General features: G+C 48.0%; 1 protein-coding gene across 2 annotated transcripts in view; it reads right to left on the reverse strand.

Annotated features, from left to right (window-relative positions):
• The window catches only part of NOL6 (nucleolar protein 6), a 64,662-nt gene that overhangs the window by 11,787 nt on the left and 26,820 nt on the right, over positions 1–26,055 (reverse strand). For both annotated transcript variants that reach the window (XM_083702622.1, XM_083702623.1), the window contains exons 16-23: positions 24,860–25,000; positions 20,994–21,111; positions 19,369–19,523; positions 16,577–16,740; positions 15,347–15,499; positions 13,909–14,006; positions 3,358–3,482; positions 880–969 (exon numbers count right to left, since the gene is read on the reverse strand). In XM_083702622.1, the coding sequence (XP_083558748.1) occupies positions 880–969; positions 3,358–3,482; positions 13,909–14,006; positions 15,347–15,499; positions 16,577–16,740; positions 19,369–19,523; positions 20,994–21,111; positions 24,860–25,000 (1,044 nt within the window). The remainder of the gene's footprint in view (positions 1–879; positions 970–3,357; positions 3,483–13,908; positions 14,007–15,346; positions 15,500–16,576; positions 16,741–19,368; positions 19,524–20,993; positions 21,112–24,859; positions 25,001–26,055) is intronic.

The following is a 26,055-nucleotide window of genomic DNA, read 5'->3' on the forward strand; positions in this document are numbered from 1 at the left end:
GAAGAGGGCAAAGGCGTCTTCTCTGCTGACTAGATCATGGACAAGCAACAAGAGGGTAGATTTTCACTGAACATTAGGAGGGTCATCAGCCCTTCCTGCCACTTGCTTCACTGGCCAACCCCCTCCCAATCACGTCTGTCACTCCTTGACAGGTCCAGGTTGGCCAACAAGCCTACAGAACAGCTTTGAATAGGCTATTTTGTTGACTGCATTGCAGAGGGTTGGAATAGACAACCAATTCTATGATTTCATGGATAAATAGACAGACAGACACACACACACACACAAGCATACTGTTATACCAATCAATACCTGAAGGAGCGTCTCCACCCCCATCGTTCTGCCTGGACACTGCGGTCCAGCGCCGAGGGCCTTCTGGCAGTTCCCTCACTGCGAAAAGCAAAGCTACAGGGAACCAGGCAGAGGGCCTTCTTGGTAGTGGCACCTGCCCTATGGAACGCCCTCTCATCAGATGTCAAGGAAATAAATAACTACAGTGGTACCTCAGTGTATCTGACTTTTAGAAGACATCTGAAGACCACCCTGTATCAGGAAATTTTTTATGTCTAATGTTTTACAATGTCTAATGTTTTAAAGCTACAGGGAACCAGACAGAGGGCCTTCTCGGTAGTAGCACCTGACCTGTGGAACGCCCTCCCACCAGATGTCAAAGAGATAAACAACTACCTGACATTTAGAAGACATCTGAAGGCAGCCCTGTTCAGGGAAGTTTTTAATGTGTGACATTTTTATGTACTTTTAATCTTTGTTGGAAGCCGCCCGGAGTGGCTGGGGAGACCCAGCCAGCTAGACGGGGTACAAATAATAAATTATTATTATTATTTTCATTAAATAGCATAAATGACTAAATAAACTTGCCTTCACATCCTGGCTTCCCAGAGGGTCCATGAGCTGCTTCTCCAAAACCTGAAGAGATTCCTGAGCCAAAACCAAGAGGCGTTGCAGGACCTGGTGTGGGGTGGAGAAGAAGAGGCAAAAGAGAAGGGGAGGTTTTAAGAACCGTTCACAGCCAGCGCCGACGGTGGGCAGGCGAGGGCACTTGGCAAGGGCCAGTGCATCTGGAAGGACCCCCCCCACACACACACACCTTTGCAAGGCCTGGCTCGATTCTGCAGCAGAGCAAAGGACGTTCGGAGGCAGCCGGCCCAAGGTGGTGCCTTTGCCTCCAGACCCTTCCTCAAAAGGAGAGGCCCAGTGCAGTGTAGAGGTCAGAACAGGGTTCCCAAAGTGGGGTGCACTGTCCTGTGGCGGGGGGCGGGAAATAACCTAGAGGGGCGCCAAGAAGTAAGGGGGCGGCAGGGAGGTGCAGGAGGTGTAAATGACCATCAGGCTCTGAAAAGCTGATAGCACTGGATCATCGAGTTGAATTAAAGAAACTACATTGTGTGTGTGTCATCTTTATTCTTTCCCCCCTCCTTTCCTCTGTACCGCTTTATTTCTGTAAAATGGAAATTCTTTCAATAAAACAATAATATTTAAAAAGTTGAATTAAATTAACTGAAGAGTTTTAATTGGATTCCAAATGAAGGTGCAACTGCTACTGTTTTGAATTTTATTGTGTTGAAGAGTTTGGATTTGATATCCCGCTTTATCACTACCCGAAGGCGTCTCAAAGCGGCTAACATTCTCCTTTCCCTTCCTCCCCCACAACAAACACTCTGTGAGGTGAGTGGGGCTGAGAGACTTCAAAGAAACCTTCCTGACTGGGAAGTGGGTGGCGCTGTGGTCTAAACCACAGAGCTTCGGACTTGCCGATCAGAAGGTTGGTGGTTCGAATCCCCGTGACGGGGTAAGCTCCTGTTGCTCGGTCCCTGCTCCTGCCCAACTAGCAGTTCGAAATCACGTCAAAGTGCAAGTAGATAAATAGGTACCGTTCCAGCGGGAAGGTAAACGGTGTTTCTGTGCGCTGCTCTGGTTCGCCAGAAGCGGCTTAGTCCTGCTAGCCACATGACCCAGAAGCTGGCTGTGGACAAACACTGGCTCCCTCGGCCAGTAAAACGAGATGAGTGCCGCAACCCCAGAGTCGGCCATGACTGGACCTAATGGTTAGGGGTCCCTTTACCTTTTACCTTCCTGAGTGGGGTGTGTCATTATGAATAAAGGCTTTTTCATAGGGTGCGGTAGGGGGCAGTGAGCATACGTTTATAGAACCAAGGGGGCAGTGGCTTGAAAAAGCTTGGGAGCCACTGGGCTAGACTAGGACCTGTGAGACCAGGGTTCAAATCCCCAAATCCGTCACGAAACTCACTGGGTGACCTTGCACCAGTCAGCCTAACCTAGAAATGTATATTAAATGAATAGATTGGAAAAATCTTCAGATGTGATTGATGGAAGTCAAAAAATTGTATAAGATATAAAAGTATGTTTAATTGTTGAAAATGATACGTCAAAAAACTAATAAAAAATTTAGATACCGTATTTTTCGCTCCATAAGACACACTTTTTTCCTCCTAAAAAGTAAGGGGAAATGTGAGTGTGTCTTATGGAGCGAATGGCGCTGCGCAGAGAGGGAGAACTGTGCAGTGCCCCTTCAGCGAAGCGCCTCTCCTGGCTTCTGCCACACGCAGCCTCTTCGGGCAGGGGGAGCCTTCATCCTGCTGCCCTGAAGAGGATTGGCGCAGCTATCCCAGAAGCCAGAACAGCAAGAGGCTATACCAGAAGCCAGTTCCCTCTTGCTGTTCTGGCTTCTGGGATTCAGAATATTTTTTTCTTGTTTTCCTCCTCCTAAAACTAGGTGCACCTTATGGTCTGGTGCGTCTTATGGAGTGAAACATGCGGTATACAGTGGTACCTTGGGTTAAGTACTTAATTCATTCCAGAGGTCCGTTCTTAACCTGAAACTGTTCTTAACCTGAAGCACCACTTTAGCTAATGGGGCCTCCCGCTGCTGCCGCCGCGCAATTTCTGTTCTCATCTGAAGCAAAGTTCTTAACCCAAGGTACTATTTCTGGGTTAGCGGAGTCTGTAACCTGAAGCGTATGTAACCTGAGGTACCACTGTATATAACAAAAAAGATGAGGAAGGGGAGAACCAGTGCTTTTTTTCTTAAAAAAAATGTTTAGGGCTACTCTCATTTTCTTACTCATATTGAAATACTGCCCCCTCAATGAGGCGAAACTTAGGTTCACAAAATGTTTAAGTGTATGCATACCCCTGCAGCCCCCCCAGATAAAAAGGACTGGGGAGAACCCATGCACTGCCACCTCAAACATCCTTTGCTGTGTTCAATTTTAGCAGTGTTGAAAAGGCTTCAATGAGAGAAGACAGATCAGAAGAGGCAGAGAAGGAAAGGTCTGACCTGGCCAACCAGGGAACAAAGGCTGCAGCTGGACTCACCTGCGCAGAAGGCTTCTCCTTGGTCCACGCCGAGTCCTGGCGGTCCCTGGGGGTGGCGATGAACATGACGGGGAGGCGCGGCCGGGCGGCCACAAAATGGTTCCTGATCTCCACGTAATCTGCATCTGGGTGCAAAAACATCACGGCGTCAGACAGCAACGAGGGGGAAGTGGGCAATGTTTCTCTGGCGCCCTCCTGTTACAACACTCGATGCAAGAGGCAAGAGAAAAGAAGGACCCATCTCACTGGAAGACCCGGGTTCAATCACCGCCATCTTCAGGTAGGGCTGGTCAGGGATGTCCCCTGCCTGGGAAGCTGCAGCTGCCCACCAGTGTAGACATTACAGGGCTAGATTCTAAACTAGGCAGTCCCTCGTGTTCCCAGATCACGATTATTATTATTTTTTTATAAATGTATTTATTCGGCTTTTCAGATTAAAACTTTAAAGTCACATATACAACATAGGGTGGCGCTGTGGGTTAAACCACAGAGCCTAAGACTTGCCGATCAGAAGGTCGGCGGTTCAAATCCCTGCGATGGGGTGAGCTCCCGTTGCTCGGTCCCAGCTCCTACCAACCTAGCAGTCAGAAAGCACGTCAAAGTGCAAGTAGATAAATAGGTATCACTCTGGCGAAAAGGTAAACGGCGTTTCCGTGCGCTGCTCTGATTCGCCAGAAGCGGCTTAGTCATGCTGGCCACATGACCCGGAAGCTGTACGCCGGCTCCCTCGGCCAATAAAGCGAGATGAGCGCCGCAACCCCAGAGTCGGCCACAACTGGACCTAATGGTCAGGGGTCCCTTTACCCTTAACCTTATACCACATAGAAACAAGATTCCAAGGAATCTCCTGGATTTCCCTCCTCCCCTTTGTGGGTCCTATTGTTCGTCATTTCCTCCTGCATATTTCATAATAATCCAAATCTTTTACCTCTCCATTGTGTCCAAAACTCACCATTAGACGACAAGTGTTATTCCAAACCTATGAACGATTTTAACTGTTTACAACAGTTCTTAAGTTATAAATTTCCCCTATTCCTTATTAAAATTTTGGTCTTCCCGATTTCTGATTCTTCTGGTCATTTTAGCCATTTCAGCATAGTCCATCAACTTGATCTGCCATTCTTCTCAGGGAAGGGAATTTATCTTCTTTCCATCTCTGGGCCAATAACATTTGTGCAGCCATGGTCGCATAAATGTCTAGTCTGCTCCCTTGGGATTTTGGCACCTAGAATTCCTAAAATAAAGGCTTCAGGTTCCCAGATGACGATGAAGGCAGCACCGAACCACAAGCACCGCCCAGAAGCTGCCTGCATTCCCCTACAGAGGCACGGCCCACCTATGCCACACCTGCGACCCTCCAGATAGATGGTGATGGGATGCAGCTGCCATCATCCCTGACCATGCGCTGGGCTGGGATTGGTGGGAGCTGCAGTCCCTGCACCTCGAGGGCACCAGGTTGGGAAGCCCTGGACCCTTGGTGGAGGATATAAAGGCGTAATATATGCACACCGACAATATGGACACCTACTGAGAGCTGTGAAGATTCACTTCTCAGTATGTGGATTGAGGCTTAAGATATAGCAGAGATAGAGGACGATAGATGGATAGATTTGTTGTGGTTGTGGTTGTATTTCTTTGCTTTTTCTTTCTTTTTTCTTTTTCTCCTTTTATATCTTTTTCTTCCTTTTTCTGATTTTTTCTGGTCGTATTTCTATTTGGTTTTTACTGCATTATACAGTGGTACCTCGGGATGCGAACGGGATCCGTTCCAGAGCCCCGTTCGCATCCAGAAGCAAACGTAACTAGCAACGGCGCGTCTGCGCACGCATGCGCCGCTTTTCGCCGCTTCCACGCATGACGTCATTTTGAGCATCTGCGCATGCGCGGGCGACAAAACCCGGAAGTAACGTGCTCCGTTACTTCCAGGTTGCCGCGGAGCACAACTCGAATGCGCTCAACATGAAGCACATTCAACCCGAGGTATGACTGTATGCTGAAAACTTTTAATAAAATGAATATGAAGAAAAAAGAAACCTACAGAGCCCCAGCACCAGCCAACCCAGGGTCTTTTCATCTTGGAGATGAAGCAGTTTTTTTTTAAAAAAAATGGAGTGAGGTTTTGAAGAACAGGATGATTCTGCCATCTGCATCAAAGGTGCAAATAGATCACATCGGCATACTGGAATACTTTATCCAGATTTTGCCAGGCATGGAGAAAAACTGAGCACCAACCCAAGGTCTAGAAATCTGAGTCTGACACCTCGCTGGCTATTGCACACACACACTTTGAAAACACACCTTCACTGTGGTTCAGTGGCTTTGTGGTTCGGCGCTGCCTTCATCGTCATCTGGAAACCTGAAGCCTTTATTTTAGGAATTCTAGGTGCCAAAATCTCAAGGGAGCAGACTATACATTTATGCGACCACGGCAGCATGGATGTTATTGGCCCAGAGATGGAAAGAAGATAAAGTCCCTACCGGAGATGAATGGCGGATCAAGTTGATGGACTATGCTGAAATGGCTAAAATGACCGGAAGAATCAGAAATCAGGGAGACCAAAATTTTAATAAGGAATGGGGGAAATTTATAACTTATCTTAAGAATCATTGTAAACAGTTAAAATTGTTCGTAGGATTAGAATAACGCTTGTAGTCTAATGAGAGCCAGAGTGGTGTAGTGGTTAAGAGTGGTAGTCTCGTAATCTGGGGAACCGGGTTCGCATCTCCGCTCCTCCACCTGCAGCTGCTGGGTGACCTTGGGCCAGTCACACTTCTCTGAAGTCTCTCAGCCCCACTCAGCTCACAGAGTGTTTGTTGTGGGGGAGGAAGGGAAAGGAGAATGTGAGCCGCTTTGAGACTGCTTAGGGTAGTGATAAAGCCGGATATCAAATCCAAACTACTCCTCCTTCACAGCCATGAGAGCTAGAAACATAGATCTTTTTTTTTTTAAAAAAAAAGGAAAGCTGATTTTTTTCAGAATGCTAATGATTTGCACCAAGATAGGGGGGGGGGGATGTTCCTGCTGTGCTACACTTTAATGGTCCTTTAAGGCAGGCAATTATAAGCTCCTAGAAAAGCGAAGATTAATCTTGTCGAGTTGTTTCACGAGGAAATATTTGGACCGCAGGCCTCTTTAGCAAAATGGTGCCCGAGTTTCTGGTTTCATGCATGCAGAGGTCAGCCTCTGGAGCACCGGGAGTAGACAATCCTTTCTCTGAGTCAGGAGGTGAACGAGATAACCTTTGCTCCTGTCTGCATCGGGATCTGCAAATCTGAAAAAAGGCAGTGACGCTGCTTCCTGAGCCTCTGAGACTCCTTCCTCCAAATGCCATGATAAAAATTAAACGAACTCTCTTCCCACCATCTAGCTGCCCCTCGATTAGGCTGCGTGGAGGCAGATTACAAGAGCAGATCTATGTTGCCCCTTCATGGATCACTGCCTTGCCATGGTGAAGGGGCTTGAATAACTCAGAGAAGCTATGAGCTATGCCATGCAGGGCCACCCAAGATGGACAGGTCATAGTGGAGAGTTTTGACCAAACATGATCCACCTGGAGGAGGAACCGGCAAGCCACTCCAGTATCCCTGCCAGGAAAACTCCATGGACAAAGACAACAGGCATATAAAAGTTATGACGCTGGAAGATGAGCCCCTCAGGTCGGAAGGCGTCCAACATGCTACTGAGGAAGAGCGGAGGACAAGTACAAGTAGATTCAGAGCTGATGAAGCGGCTGGGCCAAAGCCGAAAGGACGCTCAGTTGCGGATATGCCTGGAAGCGAAAGGAAAGTCCAATGCTGTAAAGAAAAATATTGCATAGGAACCTGGAATGTAAGAACCATGAACCTGGTCGACGGAGGACGAGATGGTTGGATAGTGTCTTCGAAGCTACAGACATGGGTCTGGCCAAACTGCGGGAGGCAGTGGAAGACAGGAGTGCCTGGCGTGCTCTGGTCCATGGGGTCATGAAGAGTCGGACACGACTAAACGACTAAACAACAACAATGTTGCTGGAGAGGCAGAGTGTGGATTGTCTGAATACAGTGGTACCTTGGGTTACATACGCTTCAGGTTACATACGCTTCAGGTTACAGACTCCACTAACCCAGAAAGTGCTTCAGGTTAAGAACTTTGCTTCAGGATGAGAACAGAAATCATGCTCCAGCGGCGCGGCCGCAGCAGGAGGCCCCATTAGCTAAAGTGGTGCTGCAGGTTAAGAACAGTTTCAGGTTAAGTACGGACCTCCGGAACAAATTAAGTACTTAACCTGAGGTACCACTGTAATTGTTTGGAAGAGGTTGGGGCGGGCGATGGAAGTTGAAGCCACCTTTCTGAGCCCAATATTTGTTCATTTGACCACACTGTTCATTAGGCATAGAAATATTCTGTCCTTCTATATTCATTTATTTCGGGTTAAAACTGGGGACATGCTCAGCTCTTGTAGTCAGTGAAAACAGGCACAGCCAGAGGCAGCAATGCTTCTGAATACAGTGGTACCTTGGTTTTCAAAAAGCTTAGTCCATGGGTTAGGCAAGCTAAGGCCTGGGGGCCGGATCCAGCCCAATTGCCTTCTCAATCCAGCCCACGGACGGTCTGGAAATCAGCATGTTTTTACATGAGTAGAATGTGTCCTTTTATTTAAAATGCACGTCTGGGTTATTTGTGGGGCCTGCTTGGTGTTTTTACAGGAGTAGAATGTGTGCTTTTATTTAAAAAGCATCTCTGGGCTATTTGTGGGGCATAGCAATTCGTTCTCCCCCCCCCCAAAAAAATAGTCCAGCCCCCCACTGTTGAATGGTCTCTTCAAATTTGAAGGTTCATTATTGTTCCACAAGATGTGTATTTCTTTAAGGGCCAGAGTAAATAACGTGACCCAGTTTTACAGCTGTGAAGCAGTATAGCAGATGCTGTTAAGGTGTGATAATTAAGCTGTTGGGTATAGTATATAAAGAGCAGTACCTAGCTCTCTCAGTAACCCTGGGCTGGGCTATGCTTATTGATGTATTTTAATTAATGTAAAAGGAGTTTTTGTTTTTGATATTAAAACCTAGCAAAAGGTTATTTTGCGTTCCTTGTAATGTGTGGTCTCCCCAGCAAGCTCTCTGCAGCGCAACTAATCTGCAAATAGCCAATACCCACAAGGTCTGAGGGACAATGGACCGGCCCCCTGCTGAAAGTTTTATGACCCCTGACTTAGTTCTTGAACAACTTGGAACCTGATTGGCGCAAACCCGGAAGTAAGTGTTCCAGTTTGCAAAAACTTTCTTCAGAAACCAAACATGCTCCGTTTTGAGTGCAACACTTCCATTCTAAGTGCTACGCTGAGGTCTGTTTGCTTTTGCTATTAATTTTGCGTTTTTGTCACTTTTTTTTGTTTTGCTTTTGTGACTGTGTGGAACAGAGTTCAGCGACTGATTGATTGTGCGACTGCGGAAATGGATAAAAGCTGCAAGGCCAAGAGATCCATTAACAGAACAACAATAGAGGTAAATTGTTAAACTGCTGTTTTAGGGGTTGTTTTTAAACGTCTGGAACGGATTAATCCATTTTGCATTACTTTCTATGGGAAAGCACGCCTTGGTTTTGGAACGCTTTGGTTTTGGAACGGAGTTCCAGAACGGATTAAGTTTCGAGAACAAAGGTACCACTGTACCTGTTGCTGGAAGTCACATCAGGGGAGAGTTGCTCTCGTGCTTGAATCCTGCTTGCGGGTTTCCCACAGGCATCCGACTGGCCACTGTGGGATCAAGGATGCTGGACTAGATAGGCCATTGGTCTGTTCCTGTAGGCCCTTATGTTCTTAAGTCTATGCGTGTGGTTTGGGAGCTGCACGGTCAGGGGGAAAACAATGCTGTTCAGGGTTGTAAAGACTGAGAAGAGAATAATTGGGTGCACTCTTCATACCTTGGATCAAATCTGTGCTTCCAGGTTTGGAAACGATGCCTTATGAGGAATGGCTAAGGGAGCTGGGCATGTTTAGCCTGGAGAAGAGGAGGTTAAGGGGTGATATGATAGCCATGTTCAAATATATAAAAGGATGTTACATAGAGGAGGGAGAAAGGTTGTTTTCTGCTGCTCCAGAGAAGCGGACACGGAGCAATGGATCCAAACTACAAGAAAGAAGATTCCACCTAAACATTAGGAAGAACTTCCTGACAGTAAGAGCTGTTCGACAGTGGAATTTGCTGCCAAGGAGTGTGGTGAAGTCTCCTTCTTTGGAGGTCTTCAAGCAGAGGCTTGACAACCATATGTCAGGAGTGCTCTGATGGTGTTTCCTGCTTGGCAGGGGGTTGGACTCGATGGCCCTTCCAGCTCTGATTCTAGGTGCCATAAGAAAGCTGCAGAGATAGTGCGCACCCCGGAAATGATCTCTTTCAGCTTTTGCCTTCCAGAAGAAGGTACAGGGTTATTAAGACTAGGACTAGCCGCCTGAGAAACAGTTTCTATCCAAATGCGATTTTCGTTTTAAACGCAGTGTAAGGTAGTCTTTAAATATTGTATTTAATTATGGGGTATCAGAGTTTTTAGGGGGCTAACCAGGCTGGGATAGCAGGCTTGTTGGTTTTTGAGTGTCTTATGTAGATTTTTCAATTTCGTTGTTCTGTATGGGACAATGACAATAAAGATTATCGTATTGTAATGAGAGCAAACAGACCCCCAGTTTTCCGCGGCTAGGCAGTAAAGCAAGCTATTGTCTGCTGTCCACATGCTAAAATTTTCAGTTCTTTGGGGAACATGCCCATGCAAGGCGGAACTGGCAGAGGAGAGCCCTGTTATCTGGCTTACTGCTTAGCGTTCCTGGGTCCAAAATCTGGGGATGACCTGACAAATCTCCCACATGTCAGCGTTTTCATTCAACCCTCTTGCCAAAAGCACGCTGCGAGTGTTTCAAATGTGCAGCGGAGATTAAGTGGGAGAAGGCACCAGTCATGGGAAATCTTTAATTCTGGTGGAGACAGTCTTAAGCGGGGCTTTATGACATATGGCACATCAAAGCTCAGATCTGCTTCCCATATCATTAATGAGCCATCTGTGTTTCCACAAGGCTGAATGATCCAAATATTATAGATAACAGGCACTCGCTCTCGAGACGTTTACGAGCTTCGATGCATGTGCTACTTTTCAAACTCGGCAAGCAAACAGAACGCCTATTGCAGAACCGCACAGTACGTAAATGATTTAAGTTGTCTCAACTCCATGGGGATGAAAGGACAAAGAATATTTTTCTCTCTATAAGACGCACCCGACCATAGGACGCAGCTTGTTTTAGAGGGGGAGAACAAGAAGAACAAATCTCCCCCTCTCTGCTCAGCGCCCCTTCAGCGAAGCGGCAGGAGAAACGGAGCGCTGCTTTCCCCCACCGCCAGCCTCAAAGTTCCCCGAAGCCTTTGGAGTGAAAGGAACCTGAAGCCTCTGGAGCGTGGAGGGAGCGCTCCCTCTGCGCTTCGGAGGCTTCGCGTTGCTATCGCTGAAGCCAAGGAGCCTGCATTCGCTCCATAGGACGCACACACATTTCCCCTTAATTTTTGGAGGGGAAAAAGTGCATCCTATAGAGCAAAAAATACGGTAATGTTTGTCTTGGAATAAGGAGGAGGTTTGGGTCAGCAGACACGAGAATTATACCTCCTTCAACTAGACCTTTGAATCAGTGAACAGCCTGGTCTCCCCCTCCCAGTTTCTGCACTGTTGACATTTACTAATGTCATTTAGAAAAAAATGATGATCTAGAATAGGTACTAGGTGCAAACCAAGCTTATCTAGACAAGACTTCTAAATGAAGGAACTAACTGGTTTCGTGAGCCGTGTGTGGACAGAAGCAGGTGGTAGGGAAGGTAAAATACTAAGGATGGAAATAACTTTGCAAAGAACACGATAGAAAGCCAAGACTTGAGTATCTTATTTTTGAAAGGAATGGGGAAACTGTCTAAATTGGTCAGTGTCCTTGCAAAGGTTCCCCCAGCATTTAAATCAGCCAGAAGAGACCAGAAGGGGGTGGCAGTTCTTACAGGAACCAGTATGCAGATGAATGAGGAGCCAAAAACAGATTGGTAGCTACTGGAATGGTATTTTCCCAGTAGTGATGTATGGAAGTGAGAGCTGGACCATAAAGAAGGCTGATCGCCGAAGAATGGATGCTTTTGAATTATGGTGCTGGAGGAGACTCTTGAGAGTCCCATGGACTGCAAGATCAAACCTATCCATTCTGGAGGAAATCAGCCCTGTGTGCTCACTGGAAGGACAGATCCTGAAGCTGAGGCTCCAAGACTCTGGCTGTCTCATGAGAAGAGAAGACTCCCTGGAAAAAACCCTGATGTTGGGAAAGATGGAGGGCACAAGGAGAAGGGGACGACGGAGGACGAGATGTTCTCGAAGCTACCAGCAGTGTTCTCGAAGCTACCAGCATGAGTTTGACCAAGCTGTGGGAGGCAGTGGAAGACAGGAGTGCTTGGCATGATCTGGTCCAGGGGGTCACAAAGAGTCGACACGACTAAACAACAACAAGCTACTGGAATGGTTGTAACAAGGAGGTCGCCTGCTCCATATAACCAGCCCCAATCAATCATCAGGCTGCAGCCCTTTGGGCCTGTTGATGTTTCAGAGCACTTTTTAAAGGCAGCAGCCCAGGAAGAGCATGTTATTGTAATCCAAATAGGAAGCAATTAAGGCATGTATCACTGTGGCCAAATCAGACATCTCTTTAAAAAGCCACGAGAAATTCAACCCATGTCTTGCTGGACTCCAAGATCCTCCCTTAAAAATATATATATATGAAGGGAAAAAGCCAAGGTAAATTCAACAAGGAGGTCTATCTGATGCCATTACCACAGCGAGAAAATGAAGCCTCCATATATAAGGGAAGTATACCTCTGAATAGCAGGTTCTGGGGCCAACAACAATGACAGCCGCTCCTTTCCTGCTCTGCCTGCAACCTCTCAGAGGCATCTCTCTTGGGTACTGGCAGGAGATGGAATGCAGGACCCGGCCAAGTCATTTCTCATGTTCCAAACAATGAGAAGAAAAGAGCGATTTAGCACGCTCTGGGCGATGTTAACACAGCAAAGTCGGATGTTCTTTGCAACAAAAGGAGCAGGGAGGTTTGGCAAGCTGGACTGCAATTGCAAAAGCCCCTGGCTTTACTGCGGAGATCAGGTTGCTAAGCCCTCCTTGGAAGGAAGGCAAAAGGAAACCAGGAAATCATCGTACTAATCCGAACAAGGAAGGTTTGGCCTCTTAATTCTTCCAAGACGAGCCCTATGGCAAGGAAACCTCAGACTGCTCAGCATGGAAGAGGCTTCCCTAAGGAAAGGAAGACTCGGTGAAGCTGGAAGTTGGGAGATTCCAGACAGATAAGAGGAAGTACGCAGCACCTAAACTATGGAACTCACTTCCACAGGAGGCACCAACTTGGACGGCTTGAAAGGACAGTTAGACAAATTCATGGAGGAAGAGAGACTATCAGTGGTTCCTCAGTATTGCCTCCAGTCAGAGGAAAAGATGCTTCTGAACTAGATAAGCCTCAACTATGATTCTATGTGACCAGGTTACGTATTAGTTGTTCATCCTGTTAATTTTAAAATATGATGGAACAGCTCTGTCGGTAGAGCATGAGACTCTTAATCTCAGGGTCGTGCATTCGAGACTCACACTGGGCAAAAATATTCCTGCATCGCAGGGGGTTGAACGAGATTACACACACCCACACCCAGTCCCTTCCAACTCTACAAGTATCTATGGGACTCTCGTATCTACGGGACCGCCTCTCCTGGTCTGCCCCACGCAGGACCTTAAGGTCCAGGAATAACCATAGTTTAGAGGTCCCGGGCCCTAAGGAAGTCAGACTATCCTCCACCAGGGCCAGGGCCTTCTCAGTGATGGCTCCGACTTGGTGGAATGCTCTGTCCCAGGAGACCAGGGCCCTGCAGGATTTAACCTCCTTCCATCAGACCTGTAAGACAGAGCTAATCCGCCTGGCCTTTAATTTTAATTCAGCCTCATCTTTTATTTCCCTTCTCTTCCCTCCCCCTCCCTTTTTATGAAGATCACCCGCTCTGAGACCCCACAGCTAATTCTCCCCTGGCCTCCTGGCTGGTCCAAGTAGGACCAATTCAGCCAGCTAGCCCTGGGGGTTATCTAATTGACTTTTGAATTTTATTGTCATTCATGTTTTTAGACTGTATTTTATGTGTTTTAAATTTGTTGTTAGCCACCCTGAGCCCAGTTTTTGAACCGGGAAGGGCGGGGTATAAATAAAATTTTATTATTATTATTATTATTATTATTATTATTATTATTATTATTATTATTATTATTATTATTATTTTATTATTATTTATTATTTATTATTTATTATTACAATTCTTTGATTCTATTAATCCCAGGTGCTAGAAACCACTGAAGGAGAGAGTGTTGCTCTTGTGCTCGGATCCTGTTGCAGGTTTCCCAACCGGCATCTCGTCAGCCACTGTGAGAACAGGGTGCTGGACAAGAGAGACCATCGGCCTGATCCTGAAGGCTCTCTCGGTTTCTACTGTCCCTCCCTCCACCCCTCTCACCGTTCAGCTCAGCATTCAGGTTGACGATGAGGGGGCTGTTCTTCCAGTCAAAAGTGGTGAGCAGGAAAAGGAACCGAAGGAACCCCACTTGCGGAGAGCTGCAGGGAGAGAAAAGTCACAAAAGGTGAGCATTGTTCTAGCTGTATTGTGTATTATATTAATTTCACATACAGTCTTACCTCGGGTTAAATATGCCTCAGGTTGAGCATTTTCAGGTTACGCTTCACGGCGACCCGGAAGTAACGGAACGAGTTACTTCTGGGTTTCACCACTCGCGCATGCACAGGCACTCAAAATGACGTCATGCGCAGAAGCGGTGAAACGCAACCCGCAGACGCGGTTTGAGTTCTACTCAGGATGCGAACAGGAACGGATCCCGTTCGCATCCAGAGGCACCACCGTACAGGTCTCAAGCCAGCTAAAAGACATATTCTTATAAAGAGCTAGAATAATTTTAAAAGAAACTCCAGCAGCAGATGTTTAAAAAGAACACGAAACGAACAGCCCAGGCAGAGGAGGTCTGTTCACCTAACTGGGAAAGTTTGTTGAAACAAAACTGACTTAAAATGTTTTTTTAAAAAGGTAAAGGACCCCTGGACGGTAAAGTCCAGTCAAAGGCGACTCTGGGGTTGCAGCGCTCATCTCGCTTTCAGACCGAGGAAGCTGGCGTTTGTCCACAGGCAGCTTTCTGAGTCATGTGACCAGCAGGACTAAACCGCTTCTGGCACAACGGGACACCGTGATGGAAACCAGAGTGCATGGAAATGCCATTTACCTTCCCATTGCAGCGGTACCTATTTATCTACTTGCACTGGTGTGCTTTCAAACTGCTAGGTTGGCAGGAACTGGGACAGAGCAATAGGAGCTCACCCTGTTGCAGGGATTCGAACCGCCGACCTTATGATCAAGAGGCTCCGTGGTTTAGACCAGGGGTCAGCAAACTTTTTCAGCAGTTTCCTTCCCTTCAGGAGGTTAAATCCTGATGGGCCCTAGTCTCATGGGACAGAGCATTCCACCAGGTGGGAGCCATCACTGAAAAGGCCCTGGCCCTGGTGGAGGATAGTCTGACTTCCTTAGGGCCCGGGACCTCTAAACTATGGTTATTCGTGGACCTTAAGGTCCTCTGCAGGGCAGACCAAGAGAGGCAGTCCCGTAAATATGAGGGCCCTAAGCCACATGACCAAAGGGTCATCCCGTCGAACCCCTTGCCTTTCAGGATAAAAAGTGCTGTGGGGTCTGATCCAGCAAGGAGCATGTTCAAGGTAGGTTCGTATTTTGGGAACACCACAAACGCAAGGTGGTGCTGCCCCCAGCACTCACAGGTAGACTGCTCCTATTCATGGAAGGGACGTCAAAACCTGACCAAGGAGCAATTAAAAAAGGAGTGTAACAGACTCAGGAGGTTGTGAAACAGGTGTCCCGCTGGCTGGGCCCTTACCTGGGCACAGTGAAGGGTGCTGGGGACAGGAAGAGGGAGGCCACCAGTAAGTCCACGCATTCCTCCGAGACGCTGTCGCTCAGCAGTTGAGCGCTGATCCAGCGCTTGGTGAGACGGCAGGAGCCACTGAAAGCAGAATGTTGCTGCTGGAGGCTGTAGGGAGAAAGCAAACAATTTGAGACCCGTTGCCAAATCTGCCGGCAACGTCACCACAATCCGAAGGCAACAGAAAGCAAACCAAAAAAGCTATTATTATGATGACTGGCGACATCAACTCTGCCCAGTGGGAATCCCTCTATACCTGAAGGAGCATCTCCACCCCCATCGTTCAGCCCAGACACTGAGGTCCAGCTCCGAAGAACTTCTGGCGGTTCCCTCATTGCAAGAAGTGAGGTTACAGGGAACCAGGCAGAGGGCCTTCTCGGTGGTGGCACCCGCCCTGTGGAACGCCCTCCCACCAGATGTCAAGGAAACAAACAACTATCTGACTTTTAGAAGACACCTGAAGGCAGCCCTGTTTAGGGAAGTTTTTATTGTTTGTTGTTTCATCATGTTTTTAATATTCTGTTGGGAGCTGCCCAGAGTGGCTGAGGAGACCCAGCCAGGTGGGCACGGTATAAGTAATAAATTTATTATTCTTATTCTTATTGCAATGACCAGAGGAGGACTGACCGCTGGGAGGAAAGCAGAGAGAAAAAATGCCATGGACAATTGGTTCTGAACCTCTCAATAGTTCAACTTCACCCCCAAAGGCACATTCCTCCATTGTCTCCCAAGATAGATGGATGGCATTATTATTACAGTCATACCTTGGGTTAAAGTAGCTTCAGGTTGAGCGTTTTCTGCGGCGACCCAGAAGTAACGGAACGGGTTACTTCTGGGTTGTGCTGCTCGTGCATGTGCAGATGCTCAAAATGACATCACACGCATGCGCAGAAGTGGCGAATCGCGAACCACGCACGCACAGACACGGGTTGCGTTCACTTCAGGATGCGAATGGGGCTCCGGAACGGATCCTGTTCGCATCCGGGGTATCTCTGTATTATTACCACTGTATTATTATTATTATTATATTTGTTGTTTTGTTGTTGTAAGCCCACAAGAAGGACCGCAGTGCACAAGCAATGCTCTCTGCCCTTGTCATTCCCATCAACTGGAATTCAGGGGAACACCACGACCGTTGTGTCTCGCAGGCATCATTCTCAGAAGGGGAGACCTCTCCCCGCTTACCCATGAAGTGAGCTGGTCAAGAATGGTAGATGCAAGGTCTCCACTTCCAGCTGCACGGATTCTTCCGTCACCTCGTGTTTCAGCATGCCTGTGGGGGTGACCACCTCCTTCAGGATTTGGGGCTCTCGGTGGTAAGCCACTTGGAGGCGGAAGACATAGCCGTCCTGAGAAAGAGGAGGAACAGGAGGAGAAATTATTTGCTTCTTAAGAGGCTGCTAGATCAGGCCAAGGGCTCATTAGCCCAGCATCCTGGTCTCGCAGGGGCAAAGCCGATGCCTGTGGGAAACCGGTGAGCAGGATTCGAACACAAGACCTTCCTTCCCATCCTGCAGTTTCTAGCAACCGGGATTCTGTGGCTTTGCTGCCTCTGACCCTGGAGGGCAGGGCACAGCCATCGTGGCTAGCAGCCATTCGTAGCCTTCTCCTCCATACGTTTCCCTAATCTAAGTTGGTGATCATCACTGCCTCCTGTAGGAGGGAGTTCCACAGACCTAAATCTTCCAACATTCAACTTTAGCCCACCGTCTTGGGTCCATGCCGAAAGCCTGCTCTTCACCCAATGACCCCAGGGTGAGTTCCATAAAATATCACAATTCAGAGCCATGTGCAGTAAATTAGAAATGTTAAATTAAAAGCGCAAAAGTAAAGAAAATCAAAGGAGCAGCAGAACTTCAAGGCAAAAACATTCCCCCTTCAAGCAGGCCTTCAGCTTATGGTGCCCTTTTGAATGTTTTGTGGGAGGGAAGATCATTCAGTTCTCTTTGCTTGTTGTTTTAATAATAATAATAATAATAATAATAATAATAATAATAATAATAATTTATTTGTACACCACCCATCTGGCAGGGTTTCCCCAGCCACTCTGGGCGGCTTCCAACAAAGATGAAAAATACATTAAAATGTCACACATTAAAAACTTCCCTGAACAGGGCTGCCTTCAGATGTCTTCTAAATGTCAGGTAGTTGTTTATCTCTTTGACATCTGATGGGAGGGCATTCCACAGGGCGGGTGCCACTACCAAGAAGGCTCTCTGCCTGGTTCCCTGTAACTTGGCTTCTTGCAGGGAGGGAACCGCCAGAAGGCCCTCGGCGCTGGACCTCAGTGTCTGGGCTGAACGATGGGGGTGGAGACACTCCTTCAGGTATATTGGACCGAGGCCGTTTAGGGCTTTAAAGGTCAGCACCAACACTTTGAATTGTGCTTGGAAACGTACTGGGAGCCAATGTAGGTCTCTTATTATGTACTCTGTGTTTTTTATATTGTAATTTTATGTTGTAAACTGCCCTAAGACCTATGGGTATACAAATTAATAAAAAAATACAATTAAGGTGCAAAAGAAGGCAAGAGACCAATTTGCACCAAAAAGTCAGGGTAAGGTGGCCTTTCTGGACCTGATGGTGAACTTTACACAAGTGTGGTGCGAGATGCACAACAGAAAGCCAGAAGTCCTGAATCTCAGCCCTTAGAGAGTCATCCTCCCCGTGCGAAAGGCTCAAAAATGAGTTCACCAACCACAAAGCCAAGTGACGTTTGTGGCAGGAAAAGTGTCCCAGAGAGCCAAAATCCCTTCAAGATTATGGAACGTGTGGTGCTGGGCGCTGCTGAGGAGAACAGGGTAGAATAACCACCCAAAGCTAGGGGCAATATTCTGAATTTGCTTCAGATTTATCGGGAGGAGTCTGTGTGTAAAATTGTTACAATTGAGAGCACCTTTCTATTGCTCTTCAGCCCTGCTCCCAAAGTGATGTTAAAATAGTACAGCTGACCTTTAAAGCCCTAGATGGCCTCTGCCCAGTATACCTGAAGGAGCGTCTCCACCCCCATGATTCAGCCCAGACACTGAGGTCCAGCTCCGAGGGCCTTCTGGCAGTTCCCTCGCTGCGAGAAGTGAGGTTACAGGGAACTAGACAGAGGGCCTTCTCAGTGGTGGCGCCCGCCCTGTGGAACGCCCTCCCACCAGATGTCAAGGAAATAAACAACCGTCTGACTTTTAGAAGACATCTGAAGGTAGCCCTGTTTAGGGAAGTTTTTAATGTTTGATGTTTTATTATGTTTTAAATATAGCGGACCATTGGGTTGCAAATGTGATCCATGCGGGATGCATGTTCGCAACCCGCAGCAGCGCGTCTGCGCACACACAGGTTGCGATTTGGTGCTTCTACACATGTGCAAAGCGCATTTTACCGCTTATGTGCATGCGCGACCGCTGAAACCCGGAAGTAACCCAAAAAAATGCAACCTGAAGAGTCTGTAACACGAGGCAAGACTGTATTCTGTTGGAAGCCGCCCAGAGTGGCTGGGGAAATCCAGCCAGATGGGTGGAGTATAAATTATAAATTATTATTATTATTATTAGCCCATGCCCATAGGCTTATGCTCTAAAGAAACACGACACACAAGGGAAAAGGTGCGAGGAGGGCAGAGGAAAAAATCAAACCCAAGCACGAATATATACACATTTGTTCTTATAATGGCCAGCTTGCATAGTTCAGGCATAGGAGGAGCCTGGTGGAGCCGGGTGTTCAAGCAAAGCTGACCGGCTGAGCCTTCGGCTTTCCATCTCTCCCAGCGAGGCAGCCAGATGTCATGGCTGCCCCCAGGTGACAAGAGAGGAGACTTGATGGAGCTGGCCTGTCACAGCGGAACTGATGGAGTGAGTCCTGCTTCCCATCTCTCTCCTCTCTCTCTCAAGATAGCAGGCCCCTGGTCATATTTCGCAACGGCTTCCACCTTCCTGCGCATCTGCTGGGGCCAAATGTGCACAAACACACCCACCCTCTGGCACAACTACCTTATACACGTCCGTGTAGGTGGGCGAAGCCCTGCAGAGCAGATGGTGCTGCTGGTGGAGAAGTTCTGCCAGCCGCAGCTGGAAGGCGGCCTTGACTCGCCGGATGGCTTCCTTGCTCTGAGGCCACTGGCCGCTGCCCTCCATGTGGCAGATCACTGGTGCAAGAGGGAAGGAGGAGGCAAAAGAGTTAACGGAAGGCGCAAGGAGCAGCGTGGGAGCAGGAGGAGGGCAGGCAAAGATCCAGATAAGGCTCCATTCAGATAAGGCTGAAGCAGTGTTCCCTAGAGCAGATGGCCGGGAGGTTGATGGGGTTACACTTCCTCTGAAGGAGCGGGTACGTAGCTTGGGGCTACTCCTGGACCCCTTTCTGTTGCCCGAAGCCTAGGTGGCCTTGGAAGCGTGGGGTGACTTCCATCAGCTTCGGCTGGTGGCCCAGCTGCGCTCCAGTCTGGACAGGGATAACCTAACTTCTTCTCTTTTTTTTCAGTTTGTTTATTTGCTTTTTCAAATTGAAACTTTACATTCCCATTATCCAACTTACCGTATTTTTCGTTCTATAGGACGCACTGTTTCCCCTCCAAAAATGAAGGGGAAATGTGTGTGCGTCCTATGAAGCGAATGCAGGCTCCTTGGCTTCAGCGATAGCAACGCGAAGCCTCCGAAGCGCAGAGGGAGCGCTCCCTCTGCGCTCCGGAGGCTTTGCGTTGCTTTCGCTGAAGCCTAGAAAGTGAGAGGGGTCAGAGTACACCGACCCCTCTTGCTCTCCAGGCTTCAGGGATAGCTGCCTGAAGCCTTTGGAACGCAGCGGGAACTCGCGCTGCACTCCAAAGGCTTCAGGTTCCTTTTGCTGAAGCTGGGAGAGCAAGACACTCCTGGCTTCAGCAGAGAGGGAGAGCTGCGCAGCGCCCCTGCAGCGAAGCGGGAGGATAAATGGAAAGGGCTCCGTTTCTCCTGCCGCTTCGCTGAAGGGGCGCTGAGCAGCGAGGGGGAGATTCCCCCCCCTTGTTCTCCCCCTCTTAAACAAGATGCGTCCTATGGTCGGGTGCGTCCTATAGAGCGAAAAATACGGTACATAAAAATCTTTAAATGAAGCGAGGTACCAGACTTTGTACAATGACAAACCACCTGTGAAGCTTTCCGGATATAGACTACTGTTTCATAGAATTCTTCATCAGTGTGGTGGGAGGATATAGAATTGCTTCATAAACCCATCTTATTTCGAATGAATGTATGGAAATGAAAATATCAAATGCTGTGGAACAGTGCCATTATGACATTGTATATATCCAGAATCACTGTTCAGTGTTGGACACCATATTTGATGAATACACAAAGCTTCACAGCTTTTTCTGTCATCGTACAAAGTCTGGGACCTCGCTTCATTTAAAGATTTCCAGGGACTTTGAGACTAAAGATTTCATTTTGGACCTGTTATGGTTTGAAAGAATTCTATAAAGATTGTCTATTGCGTATGTACATGGTCATTGTGTTGCCTAGACATTGCTGACGTTCTCTTTGCAACACAGGGGTTTGTTTGGTCACTGCAAAATGAAGTAGCAGCAGGGGGGACTCTCAATGCCCCATGCCCACTTTGAGACAGTGTCACCCACATTACCCATCCTTGCCTTTCATTGGTGCTAAATACGCCGGGCACGGCTTGTCCGCCAAGGGCAGAAGAGACTCCCGGCCCTCGATCCTGGCATGGTAGGCATAATCTGGTTTCACGGGCACCGGAGGGAAGACCTGAGAAAGAACCAGGAAGGCACGTTAAGAGGAACACGAAAAAGGGGAACCCACACAAAATCTCGCAGCACATCCTCAGGGCACACACACACACACACACACACACACACCCCGGCAGAAAATGCCCAGTCTCTTAAGAGAATATGAAAAAAGGGTTATAAACAGGTAAAAATCTAAGGGTAAGGATTTGCTGAACCAACAATTCGAAGTGGAATACAAAAAAGGGACGTATGAGGAGGTCCGGGAAATAAGTTAAAGGAAAAGTAGTAAATGGAAAATCTGTGTGTTTTTAATTATTTTCATTTTGTATTTTTGTTATTTTCTTTTTTTTCATTTTTATTGTAACACTTTAAAAAATCTTAATAAATATTCTATTAAAAAAAAAAGAAAATACCCAGTCTCCAATTGTAAGGGGCTGCAAGGAAGCTGGGTGGCCAATGGCTCTCTGGGACACCTTTGTTAGAAATTTAGAAGGCAGAATTAACTGAGGGATGATGATGATATTTTATTTATACCCCACCCTCCCTGGCCCGAGCAGGGCTCGGGGCGGCTAACACCATTAAAATCACAATAAAAGCATAATTGGGGGGGGGGGGGGGGAATACTAATTTAAAATACAGGTTAAGATACAATTTAAAATGCAGTCTCATTTTAAAAGTAGCCCATAGTTCAAAACCAGTAGGAGAGGGAAACATAAGGGTCAGGCTGAGTCCAAACCAAAGGCCAGGTGGAATAGCTCTGTCTTGCAGGCCCCGTGGGAAGATGTCAAGTCCCGCAGGGCCCTAGTCTCTTGTGACAGAGCATTCCACCAAGTCGGGGCCAGTATTGAAAAGGCCCTGGCCCTTTGTTGTTTAGTCATGTCCGACTCTCCGTGACCCCATGGACCAGAGCACGCCAGGCACTCCTGTCTTCCACTGCCTCCTGCAGTTTGGTCAAACTCATGTTAGTAGCTTTGAGAACACTGTCCCACCATCTCGTCCTCTGCCGTCCCCTTCTACTTGTGCCCTCAATCTTTCCCAACATCAGGGTTTTTTCCAGGGAGTCTTCTCTTCTCATGAGGTGGCCAAAGTCTTGGAGCCTCAGCTATCCTTCCAGTGAGCACTCAGGGCTGATTTCCTTCAGAATGGTTTGATCTTCTTGCAGTCCATGGGACTCTCAAGAGTCTCCTCCAGCACCAGAATTCAAAAGCATCAATTCTTCGGCCATCAGCCTTCTTTATGGTCCAGCTCTCACTTCCATACATCACGACTGGGAAAACCACAGCTTTAACGCTGCAGGCCTTTGTTGGCAAGGTGCTGTCTAGGTTTGTCACTGCTTTTCTCCCAAGAAGCAGGCATCTTTTAATTTCATGACTGCTGTCACTGGCCCTAGTTGAGACCAATCTAACCACCTAGCAACCTGGGACCGCCAAAGTGTTGTCATTTGTGGACCTTAAGGTCCTCCGCGGGGCGTACCAGGAGAGGCGGTTCCATGGGTCCCAGGAGAGGTACATGGGTCCTAGGTCCTGATGGGAGAGGTGACTGTCATGGGGGTCGGGGGGCAGTGTCGGAGCTTCATGCACTGGCACAGGGGGGGGGGGTGTGGAGAGCAAGCGGGGGCGGCGCTGGTGTGCATCCCGGGGGCGGGGCGCTCCCCCTGCAGTCCTCTTCCTCCGCCAGTGGCCGGGGGAGGCAAAATTGGACGTTGTAATGGTGTAGCCTGCAAATGACCTGGGGGAGGTGGCTGCCTGCCTCAGGACCCCCCCCCCAACGCTGCAGATTCCTGGGGACGGTCCATATTTTTTTTGGGGGGGGGGAATTTCCTTCTACTTGCTCTCATGCCAAGTCTCCCCTCTCCCACAGTTGCGGGGGCCACCTTTGTCATTTTCACTGTGCACCGCAGGCTTACAACAGCGCTGCAAGAACTGCAGAGGGGATGTCAAACAGTGGCGTATTACCAAGGTCTGCCCTGGCCGGGATGCTTTGGTTGCGATTCCTGCAATGCAGGGGGGTGGACTGGATAACCAGCCACAGCAGGCCACAGGGCTTGCTGACATGGTTCTCTCCAGAACTGCTGGACTACAAAATCCCATCGTCCTTGCCCATTGGGCCATACAGACAGGAGTTGTAGCACGTTTCCGAGCACAATTCAAAGTGTTGGTGCTGACCTTTAAAGCCCTAAACGGCCTCGGTCCTGTATACCTGAAGGAGCGTCTCCACCCCCATCGTTCTGCCCGGACACTGAGGTCCAGCTCCAAGGGCCTTCTGGCGGTTCCCTCGCTGCGAGAAGCGAAGTTACAGGGAACCAGGCAGAGAGCCTTCTGGGTGGTGGCTCCCGCCCTGAGGAATGCCCTCCCACCAGATGTCAAAGAGAACAACAACTACCAAACTTTTAGAAGACATCTGAAGGCAGCCCTGTTTAGGGAAGCTTTTAATGTTTGATGGGCTACTGTACAATGGTACCTCAGCCTAAGTACTTAATTTGTTTTGGAGGTCCATTCTTAACCTGAAACTGTTCTTACCCTGAAACATCACTTTACCTAATGTGCCGTGCCACCAGAACACGATTACTGTTCTCATCCTGAAGCAAAGTTCTTAACCTGAAGCACTATTTCTGGGTTAGCGGAGTCTGTAACCTGAAGCGTATGTAACCCGAGGTAACACTGTATTTTAATATTTTGTTGGAAGCTGCCCAGAGTGGCTGGGGAAGCCCAGCCAGATGGGCAGGGTATAAATAAGTTGCTGTTGTTGTTAAAAAACCTTCTGCAGGGCACCACATTGCCTACCCATGCATTAGATAGCACTGAGTTAGGGGGACCAAGGGTTGTATCCAACAGAAGACAGCTCTGCATTTTTACCAACGGATGTTCCCCATATAGATTTCTGGGATGACCCATGGAGCAAAAGACAACAGACTTCTGCCATTTCAGGAGGATTCTGTTAGGATATAGTTCTGTTCCACCTTAAAAGGGAACAGGCTGTTGTGTGTCACATGCCTGTTTACTTCCAGCTCTTGCTACAGGGAACCAGGCAGAGGGCCTTCTCGGTAGTGGCACCCGCCCTGTGGAACTCCCTCCCACCAGATGTCAAAGCGATAAACAACTACCTGACATTCAGAAGACATCTTAAGGCAGCCCTGTTCAGGGAAGTTTTTAATGTGTGATATTTTAGTGTATTTTTGGTTTCTGTGAAAGCCGCCCAGAGTGGCTGGGGAAACCCAGCCAGATGGGTGGGCTACAAATAATAAATTATTTATTATTATTATTATTATTATTATTATTATTATTATTGCTGGGGACTTCCATTGCATATTGCTTTTGCTTTGCTGTTTTCGCTGGAGACGAAGGGATGCAGTCATGCTTTGTTCCTGACTACGCTGAATAAAGCTGTCAATATGCTCTCTCTGTCTGCATCTTCCATTGTGGATGATTAAACCCTCTGCGGAAAGGTTGTGCATGGGTCTTGGAACGTATCTGAGGCTCGTGTCGCTAATTGACTGATGCTTTTCCACAGGAGACCGGTGATCGTCCGGAGTCAGCTGTGGGCCTGCTTGAAGCCCCCGTCTCCCTGGCAGTATCCCAACAGATTCCCACTCCCACCCCCGGGGTGGCCAAATCCTAATGCGCTATCTTCCCCATGCACCTGCCTCCCTCGCATTCTGCCCCGCCACAAAAACCGTTGCCTGGGAAGCGTGCATTCTGGGGCAAGAGACACATCTAAACAGATGGGATGTGTCCACCGACAACCCCCCTTTGTTGGCTCAAACTCACATCGGTATATCGGAGGGCAGGGTGGGCTCCCTGCACAGACGTCACCGTCAGCGGCAGCCCCTCCAGTTTCCACAGCTTGCGGCTCAGGTCGTCGTACGAGCGGACGACACTCAGCATGGCCTCCTCGCCAGTACCTGCCGGCTGTTCAAGATAATAATAATAATATTTTTTTTATTTATACCCCGCTCTTCTTGGTTCAGAAAACCGGGCTCAGGGCGGCTAACAACAAATTTAAAACACTAAATTGATGCAACAAAAAAAACAGCATAAAAGACAGTATAAAATGTGAATAACAATAAATTCAGAATTCAAAAATCAACTTAGGGGGGAAATCCGTCCAATAAACATTAAATGATCACCAGGGCTAGCTGGCTAAATTAGTCCTATTTGGGCCAGCGAGGAGACCAGGGGAGAATTAACTTTGGGATCCCAGAGCGGGTAATCTTCATAAAAGGGGGAGAGGGAGGGAAGGAAGGGGAATAAAAGATCAGGCTAAGTTCAAGTTGAAAGCCAGGCGGAATAGCTCTGTCTTACAGGCCCTGCGGAAGGAAGGGCCCTGGTCTCATGGGACAGAGCATTCCACCAGGTCGGAGCCACCACTGAGAAGGCCCTGGCCCTGGTGGAGGATAGTCTGACTTCCTTAGGGCCCAGGACCTCTAAACTATGGTTATTCACGGACCTTAAGGTCCTCTGCGGGGCAGACCGGGAGAGGTGGTCCCGTAAATATGAGGGCCCTAAAATCCCAAGTTAAAAGGCAGGTATAGCAAGAATGGTTCTATTTTAACTCTAAACACTGGCCAACCCTCTCAAGGGGCTGCGGCACATTCACGACACAGACAGCGCAGAAAAATACAAGCACGCAACACGCACAAACATACTCTATCTTACTTGTTCTCATTCCCACACACATCCCATTGCTGAGCAGAGAGGAGAGGGGAGGTTTAAATGTCTTTGCTCATAACCAGCATCCCAAATCTCAAATCTATTCTATACACTCTGCCATAGTTGAAGCACTGATCTCTCATGAAGAGCATTTACCCACGTGGAAGAGCCTGAAGATTTACTTTGCTTCCTACTAGTTTGCACAATCTACAAGGACTTAAGAGAAGCCTCATTCAAAGATTTAAATCTCCCAGCTGAGAGATCAGTCGGATATCCCTTTTATCCCCTTTCCCCTAATACTTCTTTAAAGCGGC

This window comes from Podarcis gaigeae (assembly GCF_964106915.1).
Source record: "Podarcis gaigeae genome assembly, chromosome: 11".
Lineage (NCBI taxonomy): Eukaryota > Metazoa > Chordata > Lepidosauria > Squamata > Lacertidae > Podarcis > Podarcis gaigeae.